General features: G+C 45.2%; 1 protein-coding gene across 1 annotated transcript in view; it reads left to right on the plus strand.

Annotated features, from left to right (window-relative positions):
* RSF1 (remodeling and spacing factor 1) overlaps positions 1 to 12061 on the plus strand; it is a 705323-nt gene that overhangs the window by 138374 nt on the left and 554888 nt on the right. Inside the window, exon 4 of the mRNA XM_085623248.1 lies at positions 9179 to 9384. Within this exon, the coding sequence (XP_085479374.1) occupies positions 9179 to 9384 (206 nt within the window). The remainder of the gene's footprint in view (positions 1 to 9178; positions 9385 to 12061) is intronic.

Below are 12061 nucleotides of genomic sequence, written 5' to 3' on the forward strand. Positions count from 1 at the left end.
TGATTATAGTCTGATGAGGTAAAAACCCTCCTAAGTAAAACCTGTACTATTCTATTAATTTTTTACAAAGATCAGAGTATCAGGTGTTCAACTCCCAATTGGAAGGCGATAATCCATGAGTAGATCTCATAAAGTTTTCCAGTTTTTTATTGCAGCCAGAAAATGCCTTGTTCTTTTATAAGTCCACCTTTTTCCTCCTATGTTTTTCAGGCCACTGGTAAAGACTTGATCTGTATTTGCCTGACAGTCTTCTTTTGTGTTGATTGTGGACTCCAGCTTCAAAATGGCCTCATTTAATCCGTCCTGCTTTGTGTCAGCCACTACAACATGTCTTGTATAGCTTGATCAGAGGGTGATGGGATGTTCAGCTCCTGGAGTATCCTCTCCATATTGTATGCTGCAACTCTCTATGCTCAGCTTAAGAAAAATATAAATCCTATCTTTCCTGGTATTTTCTAACAGTCTCTCTTTCATTATTTTAATTTAATCTGTTACATCTGATCCTTTTGCTTCTCCCTTTCTGTCAAGCATCTTCATATATTATTTGACATGCACACACTCTTTTTCTTCACCACACAAGCAACTTTTCTGGCACATATGCCCCTCCATCTAGTTCCATGGTCATGAATTCCCCTATTGACATCCTAGTCATAGATAAACTAGACTAATCCCACTGTCTCCTCGTCAATCTTCCAAAATAAGCCTTCTTTGCCATGGCCAAGTTGTTAAACTTGGATAACTTTTTGCCCTTCACTCTTTTTCGGCATTGGTTCACCTACTGGCAGAGCTCATTATACTCTTCGCAGTTTAACGTTGAGTTCATTTTACTATCTGTTCCCTTAATTGTCAAAATCTCAACTTGACACCTGGCTTCTCGACCTTTGTGGTTTGCTAACAAACATGTCTCCTCTTTCTGGTACCACACTTCTTTGGAATGCTCTCCAACTTGACCTTAGGGTCATTTCTTCCCTTCTTGCTCACAAACCTCACCTCCTCAAATGGGAGTCACACAAACTCTGTCAACAGTAGCTCACTAGGGTACATTCCACAACAACTCCTAAACTGTTATAGCTTCAGAGATCCTGCAATAGTGTAGTGTATGTCTAGCATATTGATGTATGTAATGATTTGTCTGCATTTTTCACTCCTCATCCACAATACGTTTAAATTCCTGGCTCTATATAACCATCCATTCCACACGATCTTGTACAGTTGGTTTGCCATTATAGTTTTTCTTGTAGAAATGCTATTGATCTTTCATAAATAAAACAAGTGTTAAGATAATCCAATCAATAGTGGTACCTATGCAATATGTACTCCCAGACAAAGAGGACACTTTTTTGAAATGGTGGTAAGATCTCCAAAATCTTACTTTCATTTTCGGATTTTTTTCATATAGAAAGGTTCACATTGAAATAAATAATGAATGCTATTAAGATTTTTGTATATGTTTTAAACACTCCGTCCTTCATTTCCTTTGGTTTTTGCTTTGTTCGCCACAAGTTGGCAGGGTATGCTCAGACGCGAGTCCCTTGCTCACTTTGCCACTGGATTCAAGCAAGCCTGGCTGAAGACGGCTGAAATGCCAGAAACCGGTCCTGGGAAGCTTGTTTCCGGTCCAGGGAAGACATGGCTTGGCAGTTCGGGCTGGACTGTTCCCATGAGGCACAGGGTCAGACTTATTTGCATATGGCCATGTCTGAACTGGGGTGGCAGAGTGGGCTAAAGAACAGGGATGGATTAAACCCAGATCAGTTGACTGGGGGTGAGTGCTTGCAATGTTCAACACTCCGTCCATCATTTCCTTTGGTTTTTGCTTTGTTTGCCACAAGTTGGCAGGGTATGCTCAGACGTGAGTCCCTTGCTCACTTTGCCACTGGATTCAAGCAAGCCTGGCTGAAGATGGCTGAAATGCCAGAAACTGGTCCTAGGAAGCTTGTGTTCGAGGCATATGAGCTGCAGATTACACACTTTTGCATAGATCGCCATCTGGTGTTGGGCCCGGATGTTTGCAGTTTGTTTTTCCTCTTGGAAAGTCTTTGGAAGTCACGAGGCCGGTGACTCCTCCCTTGGATCGTATTGCGCATGGGCTTCGGCTCCATCCTCAGATTGTGTTTTTTTCCGCCATCGGGCTCGGATGTAATCTTCGCGCTCCGGTTCGGAACATTTCCAGTTCGACGATCGAAGCGGAATCCTCGCGGTATTGTTCAGATCCAGATCTCCTCAATCACCTTCTCATCGACACATCTTCGATTCCAGTCGCCGACGGCGGCCTTCGGGCCTACCAAAGCTCCGGTCCTGGCTGATGGAAAGAACTCCTTTCAAGAAGTGCCCTCGATGTGGGTCCAAATTCCCCCACACCGATCTTCATGAGGTGTGCAACCTCTGCGTCTCCCCTGAACACGAGGCTCGAGACTGTCCGGCCTGTAAGTCTTTCACATCGAAAAAGACTATTCGAGATCGAAGAGCCAGACGAAACATGGCGCACTCCTCGACCTCCGTTCCAGTCGACATCTTCGGGGACGACGTCGAAGATCCGGGACAGCAGCACACCGAAGAGGACCTCGTCAGTGCTTCCGAAGCCGACGACTCAGATGTGGAGGACATCACTCCGGCGCAGAGGGTCGTGAGTACTATACCCCCTCCCACACCCGCGCCCACACCCAAAAAGACTTCGGTCACGCCTTCGCCTCCGGGCCTAGGCAAGACCAGAGACACTGCTTCACACACCCCACCTTCGGGCCCGGTGAAGAAGCCAAATAAGCCTTCCGGCGGCTCGGGCTCGAGCCAGCCCTCAGCTGTGCCGAGAAACACACGTCGGCACCGAAAAAGAAACCGGCCTCTACCTCGACACCGAGCTCCGTACCGAAGTCCTCGGTGTCGAAACCCAGACTTTCCGTACCGACGCCATCTTCGGTACCGGGCAAACCCCATAAGGCCCTCGGCACCGACACTTCCACGCCGAAGCCCACCTCGGCACCGACCAAGAAAACAGAGGTTTCCAAGCCAAGTGCTAAGCACGGCACGGACAAGCCTAAAAAGTCATCGGCCCCGAAAACTACAGCGCCGACGGAACAAACATTGTCACAGGAACTGTTTACACCGGATCCCTTGCAAAAAACTCTTATCAAGGATCCAAAAAACTGGACATTTGGCACTCTCTTCCAAAAAGAGACATTTGGACAAACCGGCTCCGCCTCCACCTCCAAAGAGGAAGGACTCTGCTACCTCCCCTTTCAGAATGCCTTCCCCACCTCCTCCACCCTCTCCACCTCTGCCCCCTCCGCCTTCTCCACCCCCACTTCATCGCTCTCCGACCCCGTCTCCAGACGATAATGATCAGGGGGACCCATATCACGATCCAGGGGATGTGCCCCAAGACCCCACCCCTACAGGATCCCCAGACCCATGGGACAACTACAATAATGCAGATATTCCAGACGTCCCACAAGATGACCTTTACCCTTCCAGGCCATCTCCACCGGAAGACTCATTAGGTTTCCACCACCTACTTCAAAGGGCTGCACATTATCATGGGGTAGAGTTGCACACTGACCCAGTAGAGGAGGATTTCCTCCTCGACACCTTTGATACCGCACATAGGTCTACCTCCATACTACCTATGCTGAAGGGGGTGGTAAAACATGCGCCAGAGGTTTTTAAGGACCCAGTCAGGGCTAGGGTCATTAACCCACGCATAGAAAAAAAGTACAAAGCTGCCCCCACAGATCCTGCCTATATCAAAGGGCCAGCGCCACTAGATTCCCTAGAGGTTTCCACTGCACGGAAGAGGTCAAACTCCCAGGCGTCAGGCAAAGCACCACCACCTGACAAAGAGTCAAAGCTACTGGACGCGTCAGGAAAGCGCACTGCGTCACAGGCAGCCAATATATGGTGTATCGCCAACACCCAAGTGCTATTGGCCAGATACGATAGGACGCATTATGATGAATTAGAAACCATAATGCACCACCTCCCAGAAACATACAAAAATAGGGCCAATTAATTAATTCAAGAGGGTAAGACAATAACTAGCACCTCCATACGCTGTGCCTTAGATGCAGCAGACACAGCCTCCAGGGCCATTAACACTAACGTCCTCCTCCGTCGCCATGCTTGGCTGAGAATATCCGGTTTCAAACCTGAGGTACAGGCCTCCATCCTAAATCATCCCTTTGACCAAGAACACCTTTTCGGCCCAAAGGTAGATGAGGCCCTCGCGAAAATGAAGAAGGACACTGATACGGCGAAATCTATGGGAGCCCTGCAGTCACACCCTCCTAGGCGCTCCTTTTGCCGCTCTTCCTTTCGGAGTACGGCTAGAGGCTACTCCTCAGCGCGTCCACTTCCTACAAATCCCCCACTCAGTCCATCTTCACAAGGGGTTATCAAAGAGGTGGCTATAGGGGCAATAACAATAAAGGCAGAGGCAAAACAAATACCGCCCGCTCTGCCACACCCAATGACTTCCCCCCCGCTCCCTCCAGACCATCCCACTCCGGTCGGGGCAGACTACAAAATTTCCTTCAGGTCTGGGAGACCATCACCTCAGACAAATGGGTGACCCAAATTATTCGCTCAGGGTACTGCCTAGAATTGACATCTACCCCCCTAAACATTCCACCCAGGCAACGCCCAATGTCACAAGAACATTCCACATTACTAAAACAGGAGGTAATCTCCCTCCTACAAAAACAGGCAATAGAACAAGTTCCCGCCAATCAGCAAAATTTAGGGGTCTACTCCCTATATTTTCTAATACCAAAAAGGGACGAGACTCTACGGCGTATTCTAGATCTCCGGCCCCTAAACACATACATACATTCAGACCATTTTCACATGGTAACGCTTCAGCAGGTGCTTCCGCTCCTCTCCCAGAACGACTTCCTCACCACACTGGACTTGAAAGACGCATACTTTCACATTCCGGGACACCATGCTCACAGAAAGTACCTCAGATTTGTAGTGGAGGGGCAACACTACCAGTTCAAGGTGATCCCATTCGGGGTCACAACAGCACCAAGGGTATTCACCAAGTGCCTAGCGGTAGTAGCGGCACACCTCAGAAGACAGCACATTCACGTCTTCCCATATTTGGACGACTGGCTGATAAAAGCCACGTCCTACAACCAATGTGTACACCACACCGCCACTACAATCCAACTACTTCACCAGCTAGGCTTCACGGTGAACCACCAAAAGTCCCAGCTAACACCATCCCACATAAAGCAATACCTCGGTGCCACCATAGACACCTCAAAAGCCATAGCCTACCCCAATCCGGCCAGGATTGCAAGCATTCAGGCTTTGCGTCAAAGATTCATACCTCAACACTCCCTTCCAGCAAGAGTGTTTATGCAACTGATAGGGATGATGGCCTCTTGCATTTTCATAGTGCTTCACGCAAGACTCCAGATGCGTCCACTCCAAGAGTGCTTAGCGCGCCAATGGAACCAGGCCCAGGGGCAACTGGCAGATCTGGTGTTGGTAGACGGTCGCACCCATCGCTCTCTGCAGTGGTGGAACACCACAAATCTTTCCAGAGGTCGACCGTTCCTGGACCTGGTTCCACAAATACTAACAACAGACGCATCGCTCTCCGGCTGGGGAGCTCATCTATTACACCACACAGTGCAGGGCACATGGACGCCGCAACAAAAGTTACTCCATATCAACCATCTGGAGTTACTGGCAATCTTTCTAGCCCTAAAATCCTTTCAAACACTGATTTTAGGCAAGGCAGTCCTTATTCGCACAGACAACATGACGGCCATGTATTACATTCAAAAACAAGGCGGCACACACTCTCCACAGCTCTCTCAACTAGCACAGAGCATATGGAGATGGGCAATTCCACACAAAATCTTTCTCCTGGCCCAGCATGTACCAGGAGTCCAAAACACCATGGCAGATCTGCTCAGCAGACAGACGCAGCAGATCCACGAGTGGGAACTTCACCCGCAGGTTCTTCACCCGTTCTTTCAAATGTGGGGGCATCCGCAGATACACCTCTTTGCCACCCACGAAAACAAAAAATGCCCAAGCTTCGCCGCCAGATACCCACACCCATTGTCCAAAGGCAATGCGATATGGATGAACTGGTCAGACAAATTTGCGTACGCCTTTCCACCTCTCCCACTAATTCCATTAGTGGTGCGAAAGCTACAACAGCATTCCCTCACACTGATCCTAGTAGCTCCAACATGGGCCAGACAACCCTGGTACACCACACTGCTGGAACTCTCTGTAGTACCACACCAAAAGCTACACCTCTCACCATGCCTCCTAACCCAGAACCATGGAGAGATCAGGCACCCGGACCCAGCTCAGCTCAACCTTGCGATCTGGCTCCTGATATCCTAGAATTCGGATACCTTAACCTTCCCCCTGACTGTATGAACGTCATCAGAGAAGCTAGACGCCCTACCACTAGAGCCTGCTACGCTGCCAAGTGGAAAAGATTTGTTGTTTATTGCCATAACAACACAATCAATCCTCTAGACGTGTCTATACAACACATCATATGCTACTTACTCCGTCAACAAAGGTGTAACCTAGCATATACATCCATTCGGCTACACCTCGCAGCAATTGCCGCTTACCTACAAAACAGGCAGCACCTATCACTTTTCAGAGTGCCTGCCATTAAAGCCTTCATGCAAGGCCTATAACGAATAATTCCCCCCAGAGTACCACCCTCACCTGTGTGGAACTTAAATATAGTTCTCACAAGGCTAATGGGACCGCCCTTCGAACCTTTGCATAAATGCGAACTGCAATTTCTCACATGGTAAACTGCTTTTCTTGTAGCCATCACTTCCCTTAGAAGGGTCAGTGAGATACAAGCACTTACCATACAAGAACATTTTCTCCAAATGCACCAGAACAAGGTTGTTCTCCGTACCAGCCCAAAATTCCTACCTAAAGTCATTTCCCCTTTTCATCTAAACCAATCGGTAGAATTACCGGTATTTTTCTCGCAACCTCAAACTGTTGCAGAAAGGGCTCTACACACGCTAGATGTCAAACGAGCCTTACTTTAGTATATCCAAAGAACACAACCTTTCAGAAAGACCAAACAACTATTTGCCTCTTTCTCTCCACCACACAAAGGCAACCCCATCTCAAAATCAGGGATAGCGAGGTGGATTGTAAAATGCATCCAGATTTGCTACCACAAAGCAAAACGAACGCTATCTGTTCCCCCTAAAGCCCACTCTACACGAAAGATAGGGGCTTCTATGGCTTTTCTAGGGAACATCCCATTAGATGATATCTGCAAAGCAGCTACATGGTCAACACCGCACACTTTCACTAAACATTACTGTGTAGATGTGCAAACCAAGCAACAAGCTAGTGTGGGCCGGGCTGTACTAAAAACACTATTTCAAACCACTGCAACAGATACCGGTGGTCGCCGCTAAGGTTGGGAACTGCTATATAGTCTATGCAAAAGTGTGTAATCTGCAGCTCATATGCCTCGAATGGAATATGCTACTTACCAGTATGCATCTGTTCTTGGCATGTAGAGTTGCAGATCTACACACGCCTCCCCGGCTACCTGTATCTGTTCCAGTCTATCTTATTTAGATACGACACACATGGGTTTCTTCACTGTTATTACTACGCTCCATCTTTCCCTGTTGGCGAACAACAATCTGAGGATGGAGCCGAAGCCCATGCGCAATTTGATCCAAGGGAGGAGTCACCGACTTCGTGACTTCCAAAGACTTTCCAAGAGGAAAAATAAACTGCAAACATCCGGGCCCAACACCAGATGGCGATCTATGCAAAAGTGTGTAGATCTGCAGCTCTATATGCCAAGAACAGATGCATACTGGTAAGTAGCATATTCCTTCCGGTCCAGGGAAGACATGGCTTGGCAGTTCGGGCTGGACTGTTCCCATGAGGCACAGGGTCAGACTGATTTGCATATGGCCATGTCTGAACTGGGGTGGCAGAGTGTCCTAAACAACGGTGATGGATTAAACCCAGATCAGTTGACTGGGGGTGAGTGCTTGCAATGTTCAACACTCCGTCCATCATTTCCTTTGGTTTTTGCTATGTTTTAATTTATTCAAATATCAATTGAGAATTAGATGAAAGCATGGTACATTATGTAGGCACCTAGTATGCTGTTACTCTAAATTGTGATATAAAGTGTAAAAAAAAAAGAAAAACACCTCCTCCAGCTTCATTGTTTCATTAACCATGCTATAGCTTGTGTTAATGCATACAAACAGCCAACCTTGCTGCTTCCATGTAGCGTTCAGATCTGTGCTATAGCAAAGAAAAGCAGATTGATGTACACCCTAGCTTACATAATCAATTGCCTACATCTTACTTGAAACATTCATTTTAGCTCTTCCCTCCTTAGACTGCTATTGAAGGAACAAAAGGTGACAAAATGACTCCCACCAAAGAGACAAAAGAGCGATATACAGGATCCTCTAATGTAAAGGACTTTATATGTGCAGAAACATGTTTCTTGCTTTTCCTTTGTCCAAGATCCCACTACTATTGATATTGGTAGTCCATTAGAATAGCATTTAATGTAACTATTGGAAAAATGTCTTGAAAGAGAGTAAGTATAGTTTTGTTTGAGTTCAACGTAGGGACTGCTTCACAAGTTAGCGTGAGCCCTGTAAAGTAGTGCCCGATGTTGTGAATTTCATCCTTCATGTTCCTTATCGGAACTAGTACATAACTCAAATCATTTATTGAAGATTTGATTTAGTCCAACTAAGAAACAGCCAATTGCTCACACCACATAGTTCTTTTCAGCATTGTTAAAAGAAATTCTGCTCACTCTGTCGTTTCAGCCAGAGCATAATATTTCTCTTGGCAATTTAGTACTATCATTGTGTGCTGTTTTAAATGTTTGGTGAAATTCATAAACATACAGAGCTTAAACAATGCAAAGTTGTAATGCCCACTTAAACTTGGTATGCATGTTTCTCCTTCTCTTTTCAAATGTCAAACATTTCACCACCCATCTTTTAGTGCATATTCTTAGGAACATAAGGTGTAGCCTTCATGTCTTTTGTCTCTCGCAGGCAGATAAACTTTGGCATATGTAACTGATTTATAGTAGTCACCATTGTTAATGTTGCTGTGATAGCAAAAAATTATGTTCACGAAATAAACGTGCCTTTCCCTTTAACAATTTTAATTCCAGCATCTGTGCGAGTGTCAATTTGATGACAATTTAAAGTTCAAGAATTTCATTAACGAGGAGGATGCTGATGCAATGCGTTTGCAGCCAATTGGTCGAGATAAAGATGGCTTAATGTATTGGTACCAATTGGATCAAGACCACAATATCCGAATGTATATAGAAGAGCAAGATGATCAGGATGGATCTTCATGGAAATGCATTGTCAGGTAGATCTTTGGGGATGATAAGTGTGCATGTAATACTGTCAAAATTCTTCAGGGGTCTTGTACTAGAGCACTGCTTTGGGGCATGTGTATATTGAATAACAAATAATTGTGATACCCATATCATGCAAGTAATATTGTAATTTCTGCATCGTAAAACCATCACTGATAGTCACAAACGTTAATAAAATTCTCTGTTTACAGGGACCAAGAATATTTCTACACTGTTTGCAGGCACCCTGGTATACTAGTACCCAGTATTTCAGATTGTGAGAGGGTGTTCAGCAAGACGAAATGCAAAGAAGCACCTCCCAAAAACCTATGTAGGCAAACATTTCCAAATATTTAGAGAATTTAATATACATACGCATACGGTCACAAATGGTTTTCTTGAAACTACATTGCACCACCTAAAAATACATCCTGCTGCCGAACATCTCTAAATAAAGAGGAAGAGAGCAGCCTGATAGGCTTCTATTTTAAGAGTAAAAACAGTACTCTGCCGCTTGAAGAGTCCAGAGGCTTTTATATTCCATAATGCCTTGTACATGTGTTGCCTTATAGAGTTAGTTCATTTTTCCATTCCATGTAAGGCAATCCTGGAACACTCCGGGTGGTCTCTCACTTATGTTTGTCTACAATTCCTCCCAGAAATTAGTTTTTTTTATTTTGATCAACATCCTTTTGTGCTAGAAAGCATTTAGAGGTGTTTCCCATTTATTTTCACTTTATTCCCAACACCTTTCCTTCCCCTTTTGTGAAGTTCCTTCTTGTAGAAGGTGAAAAGCTGCTAAAGACATTTAAAAGGTATGTGTGGTCTGTCTCCCAGCCTCACTTTTGGTCAAGGAATGTGAATCTTGCCAAAACATGTCAAAATGATCTGAAAGACAGAGGAGACATCTTGGTTATGTCTTGCCTCTCTCAAACGGAATACCCAGCTGAAGATATTAAACCTTCCTTTTTCCGGCTCTCCACTGCACCTGTACACTGAAGGAGATATGCAGAAGATGAATAATGAGACAGACACTAGAAGCAGTTGGTGTGGAGGCAAAGATGAGATTCAACAGATCATAGTTCAGGCTCTGCTCTCGCTAAAGGGTTCAGTCCATTGTATGCCCAACCAACAACAGCAACGTAAGCAGCACCACAAGGGCCAAAGGCAAGGTTTGAGAAATAAAGTATCTCCGAACTAATTCACCGACTCATCAGGGCAACCACCCTCCCAACAGCTAGGTTTGACTTCTGCTTCAGTCATCCACTCCAGTGGAGGGGGTGCCACAATACAATATCTAAAAGGACAGCAGAAAAAGTCACTGAAGACCAATGCATGCTAACAGTTCTAAAAGATAGTTACTCATTGTGTTTTAAGGCCCCTCCACTGGCTTGTACCGCCAAAGCCATTTTCAAAATTCCATCTTGCCAAACCTCACCATTGATACAGAAATGAGCGCTGGAATCAGTCTCTCTTCCCTACATAGGGAAATGCATTTATTCAAGATATTTCATGGTTCAGAAAAAAAGGCCAAAGAAGTAGTTCAGATCAATCCTAGAGCTGCATTTTGCGAACAAGTAGATTATTCTTGCATCTCAAACAGTTAAATTGCATGTGCACTACTGACGAACATACTGCCTAAGTTCACAGTTATGTTGCAAGAAGACAGAGAACATATCAGTAATTTGTAGTTGGTCATTACCACTTCTAATTTGCAGTGCTACCCTTTGGTCTGAAAGCTGCCCTTCAGACGTTCTCCAAGTTCATGATAGTAGTGGCAGCCTATCTCCATTGACTGAGAATATTCAGCTATTTATTTGTGGATGATTGGCTGGTAAAAACCTACAAACCACAGAAAGTGTTACAGGATTTGCAGACAAAAATACTGCGTTTGCATTGCTTTGGCTTACAGGTAAACCTTCAAAGGTCAGTCGCAGCCCCTGTGCAAATTCTATCCTATCCGGGAGCAACACTAGACACAACACAAAGAAAAATTATTCAGAGGATAGAGTATTGTAAATCAAGATGTGGCATTACCTCTTTAGAACTCCTAGTCCAACAGCTTATCTCCTCCTTGCTGATTTCCTTTGCGTTGCAAAGTGGGTTCTGTACACGTAATCCCCCTGGATTTTTTGCTTTTGACTATCCAGTTTTTGGACTTTTACTGTGAGAGCCTCATTACTTGACACTCACTGTAAATTCATGGTAAAGAGGCTTAGTGCTAACCACAAGTGTCCACCTTTTAAGATAAGGCACCTGTTGTGCATCTGGGGTAAGACCAGTCTCATAATGTTTGTGGGCATTCATAGTGTTGATCTGTAGTGAGTACTGAAAGTCTGTGGTGCTTAAACAGTATTGCATATTATAGGCAAAATGTGCACTAAAGTACAGTTTCGCCCCTCTGAGACCTATAGGGTCCAGCGAGATCTCAATCTAGGGGTAAGCCTGCACATCTAGTGTAGATCTATAGTCCCTTACATTATACCTGTTGTCCTTATGACATTTTAAGAATAGTCATATTTCCCTACCTCCGCTCATAATCAGGATTTGGGGCCTTTATCTCGCCTAATGGGCAAGGTTAAATACTTTGCTGTCCAGCAGGAGCATCAAGGATCTCCACACTCAAAAGAGCCATTAACCTTGCTTGACCTAGCTTGTTGGAAAGGAATGGGTAAAGAGGAAAGCTGA

The sequence above is a fragment of the Triturus cristatus genome, chromosome 8 (genome assembly GCF_964204655.1).
Source record: "Triturus cristatus chromosome 8, aTriCri1.1, whole genome shotgun sequence".
Classification (NCBI taxonomy): Eukaryota; Metazoa; Chordata; class Amphibia; order Caudata; family Salamandridae; genus Triturus; species Triturus cristatus.